The 13,440-nt window shown below is 40.0% G+C and overlaps 1 protein-coding gene across 3 annotated transcripts in view; it reads right to left on the bottom strand.

The window, feature by feature from the left end:
* Positions 1-11,631, bottom strand: part of MID2 (midline 2) — a 250,305-nt gene extending 238,674 nt beyond the window's left edge. Inside the window, exons 1-2 of one of the 3 annotated variants that reach the window (XM_075184561.1) lie at positions 10,824-11,631; positions 7,177-7,888 (exon numbers count right to left, since the gene is read on the bottom strand). In XM_075184561.1, coding sequence (XP_075040662.1) covers positions 7,177-7,836 — 660 coding nt within the window. In that variant the 5' untranslated portion in view covers positions 7,837-7,888; positions 10,824-11,631. The remainder of the gene's footprint in view (positions 1-7,176; positions 7,889-10,823) is intronic. The other 2 variants (XM_075184562.1, XM_075184563.1) reach the window with 2 other exon arrangements.
* Positions 11,632-13,440: the final 1,809 nt, after the last annotated feature.

Raw genomic sequence — 13,440 nt, 5'->3', positions numbered from 1 at the left:
GTGAAAAAGACAACGCCGCTCAGTGCAAACACCAATGATCACGTGTTTAAAAACCTGTGCTCAAAATATTTAAAATCACATACATTAGGCTGCTTCCCTTTGATACATCAGCTTGCAGATGTACAATCTAAGTAAACAAATGAGAAAAAGAAGCGCCAGAACATAGTGTGATATTGCCAAGTTAGAGCAGTGATCAGATTGATTATCAAATTATCCTCGTACCAGATGAATAATACAATTTCGCTTATCTGAGATAGTGTCCCTCTGCGAACTCCAAATCCTTCTTATGCAGATTAGGGTATTCCAGAATTATATAAAATCAATTCAAGCTTATCTGTGCACTAGAATCATCCACAGTCCAGTTATGATCTCGCCAGACACCGGTATTCCTGGCTCCTTGACATCAATATACCGACAGGGGATAAGATTCCTCAGCCCTTTTCAAGTATGTGACAATAGCGTCCTCAGCTGGTGATTCCAAAAACGAGTGCACCTCAGAGAAGATCCTTGACGCGTTTCGTCTATCAGACTTTATCAAAAGGATGAATCTGGAGACTGGTGACTTTTGTCACCAGTCACTGTGGAAAGTTAAGTATAAGGCTGTTAAACCATGTTTTTTTTGCCACAGGCTCCAGAAAACCTTCATACACTCTATCGGGCGGTGGCTTTGTGGTTAGCACTTCTGCATCAACGCACTAAGTTCAATTCCAGACCATGGCCTTATCTGTGTGGAGTTTGTATGTTTGTGTGTATGTTAGGAAATTTAGACTGTAAGCTCCAACAGAGCAGGGACTGAGGTGAGTTCTCTGTACATATACATATATATATATATATATATATATATATATATATATATATATATATACACACACACACATATATATACACATATATATATATACATATATATATATACACACACACACACACACATATACCCACACGTCTAAACATTCCAAATGGCGAAATTGGGACACTTTCCGCTATACCCCAGATTCACCCAGTCCATTCCCAAGCTGCTCAACCAAACTGTCAGTTAAATGTAGAATGACTCACAAACTGGTAGGCTCTGCCCCCAGCCCCTCTCCCCCTTTTTAATATTAAAATGGGACAGTTAGCAGTTATGAGATTTTATCAGTCATATCAATCAACTCAAATTTCAGGAGTTATATTGTCTATGCTTTGAAGCCTTTTCTTCTGATTTATGGCTAAATTTTATTTTCTTGCAGGAGATCATTTATCAAAAGGAAATATCATTACAGCCTATGGAAGGAAGAAGGAGTTATATCCATAGTTAAGAATACAAATGATAAAATCGTCACTGATATATTTCTCAAGAGTTCAGTTGTATCTAAAAACTGTGTTTGCCCTAATTAATATAATTTAAGTAGCTTTTAAAAAAACAAAAGGATTATCATATTATCATGATAAAAGTTTGAGATATAGTTTATATTTATCTTACATAATATAATGCTATTTAATACAATTCAGCATGTACAGTTTTAAAACACCTTGCTTCAATTCTTAATTCATAATCAATACATAAAGATTACTCTTATCAATAGGTAGGGGTCACACAGGGCCGGATTAAGAAACTGTAGGCCCCCATTTGTCAAGCGACGTATGCCTAATCCGATATTATTGGGTTCTCCCCCAGTAATATCGGATTGGACATAAGTAGTTTGAGCTGTGTTTCTTTTAATATGCCAAATCAGTATTTTCAAAATGTCAAAAAGAAGTTAAATACAAAATTTTATTAGTTTGGCACTATTGCGTGTGAATGCAAGGGAATCACTATATACATGGTGATTTCATAATCCATTTACACATATTAAACTATATATTTTTTCTCTTATCTTTTAGCCTTTTTGTTATTCATGATCTACCCCACCCCAAATATCTCCCCCAAAAGTGCACACTGTGCCAACCAGCCCCCAGCCCCCCCTGCAAATATCTCCCCCAAAAGTGCACACTGTGCCAGCCAGCCCCCAACCCCCCCTGCAATTATCTCCCCTAACAATGCACACTGTGCCAGTCAGCCCCCAAACAGCCCCCCTGCAATTATGTCCCCCAAAAGAGCACACTGTGCCAGCTAGCCCCCAACCCACACCCTGTAATTATCTCCCCCACAATACACACTATGCGTGCCAGCCAGCCCCCAAACCCCCCTGTAATTATCTCCCCCACAATGCACACTATGCGTGCCAGCCAGCCCCCAACCACCTCCCCTGTAATTATCTCCCCCACAATGTACACTATGCGTGCCAGCCAGTCCCCAACCCCCCCCCCCATGTAATTATCTCCCCCACAATGCGTGCCAGCCAGCCCCCAACCCCCCTCCCTGTAATTATCTCCCCCCACAATGCGTGCCAACCGGCCCTCAACCCACCCCCCTGTAATTATCTCCCCCACAGTGCGTGCTAGCCAGCCCCCAACCCCCCCCCTGTAATTATCTCCCCCACAATGCGTGCCAGCCAGCCCCCAACCCCCCCCCCTGTAATTATCTCCCCCCACAATGCGTGCCAACCGGCCCCAAACCCCCCCTGTAATTATCTCCCCCCACAATGCGTGCCAACCGGCCCTCAACCCCTCCCTGTAATTATCTCCCCCACAATGCGTGCCAGCCAGCCACTTCCCCCCCTTGTAATTCTCTCCCCCCAAAATTGAATGTACAGACAGCCAGCCCCCAGGAACGAGCGCTTACCTCGGTCTTCAACGCTGTTCTGCCCAGCTCACTCCCTGCTGCCTGCCTGTAGTGTCTGTTCCGCGGTGCTCATTAATCTCCTTAGTAAGGAGATCTCGTGAGAGTGAGACAGTCTCACTCTCACGAGATCTCCTTACTAAGGAGATTAATGAGCACCGCGGATGGACCATTGCCTGGCTGCAGCCTGGCATTTCAGGTGAGTGACGTCACCTGCTTCATTCAGTAGGAGTCACTGACCGCGGTACAGGCTGTAGCGCGGCCGGCGGCTCGCTACAGCTGTACATTTAAAAAAAAAAAAATACTTTCAAGAAAGGGCCCCACAGATGCCCGAGGGCCCTGGGCTGTAGCCCAGTTAGACCTCGGGTTAATCCGGCCCTGGGGTCACATAAATCATGCTATATTGTACCTAAACTGTTCGTAACAATGGATAAGTTTATAAAAGTTATATGCAGCAAAAATCTAAGTAGTGCAATATTGACCTGAAAAATGAAAGCCTATTTTTGCATTCCTGCTGCCTAGCGCCCAGATTTAACCCTTTCATCACTGCCTGCTGGTTACTTACTGGCGCCGCAGCGCCCATACATTAACTCCTAAAGACTGTAACCTGGCAGCTTGGCTCCGGGTAATGAAGTTGAGAAACCTGGTCACAATTCCACCCGAAACGTATTTGCCCAAGATCAAATCAGTGTGGAGGCCATCCATAACGGCAACATCTCGCAAATCCTGGCCATCTCCCCGGTCCAGATAGACCCCTGCTACAGGCACTTCCTTTTCCAGTCCATCTGCCACAGTAACTTTGGCAGTGCGACCCTGCAATATTGTGGCAGCATCAATAAGATGAGGGCTCACTACAGTAAGTGAGGCCAGCAAGTCTCTAAGTCTTTCTCCCTGCATGGGTCCAATTTTGGCCAAAGAAGTGGCTCTTTCTGAGGAGTCACTTTCCTTACCGCCATGCTCCTTGTGTGGGAACAGTATCCTTGTGTTCACCTCCGCAAATTAAACAAGCCAGCCAGGCACCAGGATTTAGATTAGTGGCACGAGTTGGGTTGCTGGGGAAGTGGGACAGTCCATCCTCAGGTGGCAGGTTTTCCCACAGCCATAACACTTTCTCTCTAGCTGGGACTTCAGTGTTTCTGATAAGTTCCAGGAACAGGGAAGAGCAGGGGCTGACTAGAAGCACCTGGCTTTGTTGGTAATTGCATGGATGGTGATGAACAGAAGAGGGGTGTTACACTGTTAGACTGTTGTAGGTGGAAACAAAAAATCTATTATATAGCATAGATGTTCTCTCCAATCTGAGACGCTGAACTATATGATCCTCTCAGATTTGTCCACAATGTACTAATAGTACTTTGTGTATTTCTGCAATTGTTCAGTAGAGTATACTAATTAAAGTTAGAAAGTATTGTACATATAAGGCCTGTTTCATGTCCTAATAAGACTTGCACATAAATTGCGTTTTTAAAAAGAACATGCGAATTGAACGTAGTTCCATCCATATTCAAATCCAAGTGTAACTCAAAATATGTTTTGATTGCCTAAACAGTACTTGTCATACATAGATACACAGAACAAACTGCAGCATACACAAGTGTAAGTACAATAAATGGTCACATCAGAAGGCATAAAACTTTTATTTGAGGCGAAAATTAAATCACATCTTTAATAATATAATCATTTATATAAGTATTTATTTTCAAATAAAAAAAATTAACTATTATAACATTACACAAATATAAATGATTTCAATGCGTACTGTACAAACAAGGAGTTTTAATAGTTGTATTTTCAGACAGTTCTATGATAGCGCACATACATGTAATTTTTAAAGTAAAGGCTGCCGTGCCAGTCATCACTATCAGTCAGCATTTACACCTGCCCTATAGTGGATACAAAAAATATGGCTGAAAAGAAGCTTACTTATAACAAAACACAGGACTTGAATTGTCCGCATCTGCATTGACCCGTTCTTACTGTACCTAGCCTACTTTAATCTGACCCTCTCCCATTCTGCCTCTGAAAATTAATTGAATTGCATGCAATCGCATTCATTGGAGTAATGTCTGTTTTTGGATGCAGAACTTTTTCACACAAGATACACTATGCAAATGGACGTATGTCTAAACGTGAATAAGGCCCATTTTATTTACAATTGAATATCTTTGCTCAGATAATGGATGTATTTTATTTTTCTCCAGTTAAAATTGTATTTTTCTCTTCAAATTTTAAAACTCTACAAGACAAGGCAGCTTACATCTGGAACAAACTGCTTAACCAAAAAACAAAGATTGTATGTGGCTAATTGCAAACGGTCTTGTGTATTATTCTATTTTACTTGTTTTCTGGTGTGTTTTTACACTTTCCTCTCATTTTAGGCTTTTATGTATCTTCCACCAATTTTCATGGTCCCTTGAAAAATGTAAATAAGGTGTTTGACTATATAGTCGTAGCTACTCATGTTACTGGGAACCTAGAGGGTCCAGGGCCTAGTGAAAGCCATATTGGCTGTTCAAGAGCAAGTAAAGCACCTAGTTGACATTAATATATGCCAAACGCTGTGTTTTACTGAGATAAATGATATATATTAAATAATGTATGCACTGATTTCTGCAGCACAGTCCAGAATCCACCTCAGTACATGCGATTTATTTAAAAAATATGAAAGAAAACTGAAACCCTATATTCTAAGATTTCCCACAGCAATACGAATAGTTCAATAAAGTTGCTTTAAAAAGGTTTACTAAATAAAGATAATAAAAGATAAAGACACTATAAGGTAAGTGTCAGGTAAAGTTAAGGGCACACAAGGTAAAACTATTCATCTACTGAAAACGGCTACATGATTTTACAAATATTGGATTGTGTTGAGCAAGTAAATCCCCTATTTGAAATTAATATATGTCAATGGCAGAGAATGATTGAAGTAAATAATCTATATCTAGTGGCAAAGAGAGGGGTAGGCTGCCATATTTCAAGAGTAATAGTAAGGTTTTTATTGACAATCTGCAGGATTATATGGCTAATAGGGTTAAATTCTTGCAAAATGATATTCCTAGGTTGAACATACACAGGTGGAAGACAGGGTCTAATGAGGTAATTAGACTAAGGGGAGTGGCTAATTGTATTTAAACCTGTTTTGGTGTATTGTGCGGCGCGACCGATGCTGAGGTAGTTGGCCATTGACTAGACAGGAGGTCTATGTCTAACCAGAGCGAGGGTTACCTAGTGTCATCCTGACAAGAGTGTGCTGTGTATTATTGGTGATATGTGCAATAAAAGCACCGTCATTCAAGAAAGAAATCATTGGTGTCGATTTCATCCACGTTATTCTAGGAATAACGTGGCACTAATAGTATTACCATTAATACAGTCATTTGCTCCCGGTCCCAAGGGCTGCGAACAAAAATCTGCGTTATAATTACTGTATCAATGTAATTCTGCGCACTATTACCGTAGATGAATAGATGAATAAATGAATAACAGTAATAGTGCGCATGCCGCTTTATTCCAAGAATAACGCAGCCAAATTGAATTGGCCCCATTGTGTGTGCCATCACAATATTTATGGAATAACCGCAGTGTTCATACTTGACTAAAATGTCTGCCATGTCTCCACTCCTCTGCGGCAAGCTGCCATGTTAGCAGTTGATTTTTTTGTACTACAGCACAGAGTGACTGACAGCTTGGCAGATTTGCTATGCAGAGATGTACTGCTTTTATTGGTGTATTCATATATAGAGACAGGCGCAGTTATGGCAAAGTATCTGAAATTACCGCAATCTCAGCTTTCTGACATGTATCAGAACCCACCAGAACACTTTCCTAAGGAAGAGGAAGGATCTTCAGCTTTTTATTAGAGCCACTAGTGCCACAAACAATGTATTTTATGTTTAAAATCTGAACATTTAAATTGTAGTATGTAGTGGTCTTTAAAGCTGCACTACCACCAGGAGCACTATAGCTCAATCCACTCTCTGGAGCCCTGTAGGCTGCTCTGTTCAGTAATTTTCACCAAGACTAAGGGCTAGATTTACTAAACTGCGGGTTCGAAAAAGTGGAGATGTTGCCTATAGCAACCAATCAGATTCTAGCTGTCATTTATTTAGTGCACTCTAAAAAATGATAGCTTGAATCTGATTGGTTGCTATAGGCAACATCTCGACTTTTTCAAACCCGAAGTTTAGTAAATATACCCCTAAGTGGTTAGTTGCACAACCCTAGGTGAAAACTGGGGCTGTGTGACACTGTGCAAGGGTGTGTGACTGGGAAACCAATGAGAAGTCGCAATCACGGACATTACACCTCCTGATTGGTCCTCCAGCACACACCATTGTTCTGCAGTCAAATTAAATTGGGGAATGAAAATATTTACCACTTTACAAGGTAATGCAGCTCTAAGTTGTAAAATATCTGATATGACTTGCAGCAAAGTAAAATATTTTGTGATTATTAGAACTACATTTATGTCTTACCTTGAGTTTTTCATATCGATCACTCAGTGAAGCCACCTGATGCTCTCTGTGCCTACCAACTAATTTGCATAAGGCACAAATAAGTTGATCATCTGCTGCACAGTACATGTTAACTTTCTCATTTTCATGCTCCAAGCAAACAAGTCCACGGAAATGTGCATCTGGTACAGGTTCCACCAATCGATGGCTGGTGAAAGGCTTCTTGTTAGGGTGGGTTGCACGTAGACAGCGATCACAGTAAGATACCTCGCAAGTAATACATGTCTTCACAGCATCTCTTGGTGGCTCCACCTCACAGAACTGGCATGGGATCCTTTCTGTTGCCATGATTGGAACAGTTTTGTAGATCTTATCTCTGTAGTTGTCACTGGGAGAACTTGGAACACTTAGAGAGGCCTTCTGAAAACGATCAATAATATTCTGTAAGGTAACGTTGCGTTTCAACCCTTCCAATCCACGGTGATTGAGTGAAATGACATATCTGCAGGTTGGACACTGAAAAGCTGTAACAGGTTCCACTATTTCACAGGAAGGACTTCCAGAAGCTAGTATACGGTGGGCACAGGTGAAACACAGGCTATGAGCACAAGGAAGCAGAAGGGGATCCTCAAATAACTCCAGACAAATTGGACAGGTTAATTCTGACTCCAGTGTTTCCATCTTTAGCTAAACCATTCAGATTTAGGATATCGTAAGGAGTTCATTCTTTTACCTAGAGGAAAACACATTACAGATTTTTTGACTTGTGGCATAAAAAGAGAGGACAGAGAGCGAGATAAATATTGTTAAACATGCATCACAGGGGTGAATTGGCTTGCAGCCAGACAGCAACTAAGTAATTGTGGAAGGAGCAGGGTGAAAAACACACATGCCCCAACAACCTGCTCTGAATCACATGCTCAAACATTGCACTGCAAAACCTGAAACCAGGAATTAAATGTTTGCTGTTTTTTTTCCCATTAAATGTTCAATAAAGCATAAAAGTAAACATTATTCTATGAGCAAATATACATAACTCATTTACTAACATTGTATTTAGGTGCACAATTTACAATGAAACAAAGGAATCAAACACTTGCTTTCATTGTTCTACTTTCACTATAGATAATTTTGATTAGAAACTGTGGTTCAAATTTTGCCAATTTCATATTTGTCTATTTGTGTTTTTGACTGAGAGCCGCCATACCACTCACATAGAGGAGGTAAAATGTAATTTTATATAGAAAAGTGTCACACAGTGAGTTAGTGTCTAGGATCTTTCAGACAGTGGCCTAGATAGCGGGCCCTGGGGTATAGCACAAAATCAAAGCAGAATGTTCCTTTGGTGGGTCTTTACTTGTACTGTTTGAAATACCACCAGCAGTATAGCAACCTACATACTTTCCCACTTTATTACTGAAGTGTCAAATGCTAGGGAGGGTGTGGTTCTGCCGAACATGTCATTTTGAGCCCCCCCCCCCCCCCAACAGTCATATGCACAACTCAGCAGAGACCTCTATCAGCATGGTGTGCTGCCTAGTCTCCAGCTCTACTCCAAATTGGCAGCCAGCAGGGGTGAGTGGGCAGTCTATCACCAATACCCTTACTGTAGAGCAATGCTGCACAACCTTCTTTGATTCTAGGAACTCATTGGGAGATAGTACTCATTGGAAGGATAAAACTTACCTCACTTAAATATGTGAAATATATATAATGTACTATAGATGGGGACCAATGTCCAAATGAGAACAGAACTGTGTACACACCAAGGTCAATGATCCTAGGAAGCAAGCCATGCCCATCCCTTGTAACATATTTGGCCTCTCTCGCCACTTTAGTAATAAATTTGCTCCTCTCATCTGTGTGTGAGCACAGTCTGCAGCGTTCCCTGTAACACATCACTCATCACCTCTGTAGTAACACAACTTAACTTTAACTTTGTTGTATAATTGGAAATACTATAATTTACACTTTTAAAAAAGATTAAACATTTATAAAAAGTCATTTCAAAACATACATTCTTTACAATGATATACTGCTTTAATGTATACATAGCTATCCTCCAAATTCTTACACAACTGAAAAGATCAGTAATTTCAAAGAAAAAAAATATTTTATAACATTATTTTTAAGGAGGAGACTCCTACAGTTGAGAGTGAATACTACCTTTCCCTATGTCTGTATGAGGCAGGTGTGCAAAGATAGCACTCTGCTGACTGGAGTCATTAAAAATAAGGGTTTTTAATGACCGCAATGTTTCTACTTTTAGCCTTGTATTACATGCTTTGTACTATTGTTACATTTTTTTGTAAAACGCATGTAATCATCACCCAGTGGGTATAAGGCCTAAGACTGCTTTATGTGACAGATTACCATTTGCTTGGAGTCTTGAAAGAGTACAGTATCACCATTAAATTCATTCTGATATTTTTATTTATAAAAGATACTCACACATCTGTTTCATTGCTTACACAACACCACCCTTTACTCACATCATGTACGTGTTACCTTTAAAAAGGAGTTTACAGGGTGCATTAAGTTCAAAAGAGAATATATGTATTGTCATATAGTTTAGGCAGCAACATCATTGTTAATGCTTCATAATAGAAATGTCACCAAAACCAACCACCAATTGCTTACATATTAATGGTATCTAAATAAATTCACTTAAAAATCAATTGAATCATTTCTAATTGCTACTGATATGGTCATCAATTGGGCTGTCATCTGCAGCCACTTTGAATATTGTATAGTGGTCAAAATAATAATTCATGAAATATATCAAATATAAATTAAAACCTAAAACAGTGATACAATAAAATAATATGAAAATGTGTCTGTTATTAATATACAAGGTGTGTTATAATAGGACAAGATACATTTTTATGAAAAAATATATTGGGTTAAAATAATAATATACAAACATTTCTATACTGTAATGTCATATAGAAAGAAAATCCTGTAAAACACAAAGAACAAAATGGGGATAGATGAAGAAACAAAGAAACAGGCCAGTTTAAGCACCATATATGTCACAGTTATTAAATAGTATTTGATTTATCATGGAAATATAATGAGCTGTTCCTACCTTTGCTGTGAGGACAGAAAATATAGGTGTGTACTAAAATGACTTATTATTCCTGCAAATACCTATTAAAATGATTGTATCCCAATTTCTTTAATCTATAGAATGGAGCAAGTATAGTAAGACAGCAAAAAATATGAGCTATAACTGTAACTTTGAATGCTGAAGTGCATAAATCACATATGACTATATAATATTATTTATTTTTTGGTTTTAAAAGAAAATACATATTTCCTAATACTAAACATATACAAATAATAATACAATGCAAAATCACAATATAAAAATGACCATATTAGGAAACAGGATAGATAGATAGATAGATAGATAGATAGATAGATAGATAGATAGATAAATAAATAAATAGCGGTGTCCAAATACAATAATAAAAATAACATCACTACATAATAACACCTACATAGATCACGTACAAACACACAACTACACAGTTCCCAGGTATAGGGCTTTTCTACAATATGCATCTTTTCCTGTGACCGGGGTGGGAAAGGCAGGTGCACCCTTGGGCACATTAGCATAACGTGTAGGTGAATTCCTAGTTGTACACAGAAAGAATAACACATACATTACCCGTAACTTTCCCAGCGGGCCATGCTTCCTCAAGGCGCCACGATGTCGTGAGAGCTTGGCGTAGAATATATTGAATGGCTAATGAAAACGAAGGGTGTGGATAGGGATAAATCCAAAACTGTCAGATGCAGGTTCCCTAAAGTAGGACGGTTTCCTGGGTGGGGAGCGAAGGATTCTGAGCACACAGCGTTTAGACGAGGTTTCAGTCAGTGTGACTGTAGAGAACAGTGCCATTAGTTAGTATGCTGCTGAGATTAAACCAACTGTGTGTCAGGATGGGAGGCAGGGGATCCATCACAAAACACCGGCGATCTAATCTGTACAAGAGTAGTATAACTGAAGTTGTACAGACTCACTTATCACTCCTACAACCAATGGCACTGTACAAGACTAGTGATGATCAAACAGAAACCAAAAAGGGGAAAAACCAATGTATGTAGGAAATGCTGCAATCCTAAACACAGTATTAAGCTTCTCAGCAGCTCCTGTGCTCGTTTCTTGGAGTAACATATAAGGTGTCTACTATATTATACACTATCTACCGTGCATCGTATATAACCCAATCTGTCAGACAGTGTGACAGCCAAGCGACACAAACTAAGAGAAGGTATAGTATGATTTTCTGCCGGGGACGAGTCATGTTGCTAGAGAAAGTGAAATAAACATTTTAACTGCCAAGCGGGTTGTGGGGGTTGATCCACTTTGTTTACTGTGCTAGTAGAAGGACGAGATTCAGTGCATCTCTGCCAGGGAGGAGATGACATTCAGAGTAACAGTCAGTGCAGCTACTTCCAGTATTGATCCATCTTCACTCCCACTCCCTGACACATACAAAAGTCAGACATAACCTAGAACAGCTGCTTAAACAAGGAGAGAGGGCTCCCCCTGCCCCTAGCAGAGCACTATTGCAGCATACTGTCTTACCTGAAACGATGGATTGTGGAGCTGTCACATATAGGTCTCATTCAAAGGAACAGAGCACGCTTTATGGGTTACAATGTAACGATAATTAGAGATGCTCAGGCTCGGTACCCCGATAACCGAACACACCCGAATTTAGCAGATCCGAGTACCGAGCCACTTTCGCGCCACCTCGGAACGAGGCAAAACGTCATTGTTACGTTGTCGGATCTCGTGAGCTTTGGATTCTATAAGTACCGCCCTCCACAGCGATCCAGCGACATTTCACAGAGGGACACTGGAGGGGTAGCACAGTTTTTGGCAGTCTGTAGAGCAGTTGGGCAGCGTTATAGGTAGAATAGAAAGAGGAGGGGGTAGCAGTGTTCTTCAAAGTCTACAGTGAAATTCAGGAGAGCTCCATTGCTATTTGTCATTGCTGAAATACAAATAGTCGGGCTGGCAGGCTTCGTGTAAATCTGCAGTCACATTGTACAGTATTATATAGGTAACACACAAAGAGGATAGCTCCATCGCTAATTGTCATTGCTAAAATACAAATACTAGGGCTGGCAGGCTTGGTCTTCTGAATTTGCAGTCAAAGTGTACGGTGTTACCAAAATAGATTCACAGCAGTACACAGAAGAGCAGGAGCACCAAGCAGCTGCTGGCACCAGTCATAATAATAGTAATCCCTCTACGTCATCTGATAAAGCCTATGTTAAAGTGGCTAGTGTTTGTAAGTCAGGGAAACCAAAATGTAAAAAAAAACCAGCTTTCACCTTTTTCAAGAAAAAAAAACCTATAATCCAGGCAAAGTTATCTGCAGAAAAAGAAAAATACTACACATGCAGTGGCAAGGAAAGAATGAGGCCTTCGCCTTTGTCTGTGAGTGCTAGTTCTGCAATTGTCACTGAGGCATCTTCTTGTAAGGTCATTCATGACTAGAGATGCTCACTGACCCCCGTTTTTTGGTTTTGGTTTTGGATCTGGATTACCATCGTGTTTTGGTTTTGCCAAACCGGCATTGCGTGTTTTGGTTTTGGTTTTGTTTTGCTATTTTGTTTAAAAATCAATGTTTTTGGGCATAAAATAACCAAATGTAGTGCTCCACCTGTTTCTTGGATAAGTAATGTTATTATAAAGCTAATAAATTATCAAAAAAACAGTTCAATTCCTGGTAGGCCTTCATTAATTCTACACACAAACCAGATTGTCTTCCTCTCCATCTATGCATATTGGCAATGCAGCCATCATCTTTGGATGTATATTACACCCTACACTTATACTTAAATATGTAAAGAAATGGACAAAGGCAGTTTGGTTTCTGTCTCTCTAGGCTCCCCTCCAACTGTAGAAAATGCTAAAAAATTCAGCCGTTATAGACTGTACAATATTAATTGAAATGGAGAAAGCCAGTTTGGTTTCTGTCTCTCTCGGCCCCCCTCCACTTGTAGAAAATACTCAGAAATCCAGCCATTATAGACTGTACAATATTAATAGAAATGGACAAAGCCATTTTGGGGTCACTGTGTGTAAGACACCCTACCCTTAAGGAAAAATTGCCCAAACAGCAGCCTTTCAAGACGGTAGGTGATATGGAAATCCCCCAAGTCACTTTCCTCTTTGGGGGTAGATTGCACCCTACACTTAAATAGAAAGTTTTAAAAAGATGTTCTCGTCATCATCTTCAGCTTCATCCTCACCCTCATCAG

Source organism: Mixophyes fleayi, chromosome 9 (genome assembly GCF_038048845.1).
Source record: "Mixophyes fleayi isolate aMixFle1 chromosome 9, aMixFle1.hap1, whole genome shotgun sequence".
NCBI classification, from domain to species: domain Eukaryota; kingdom Metazoa; phylum Chordata; class Amphibia; order Anura; family Limnodynastidae; genus Mixophyes; species Mixophyes fleayi.
Note: the sequence above shows the minus strand (reverse complement) of the source record. Positions and strands in the feature narration are given on the sequence as shown.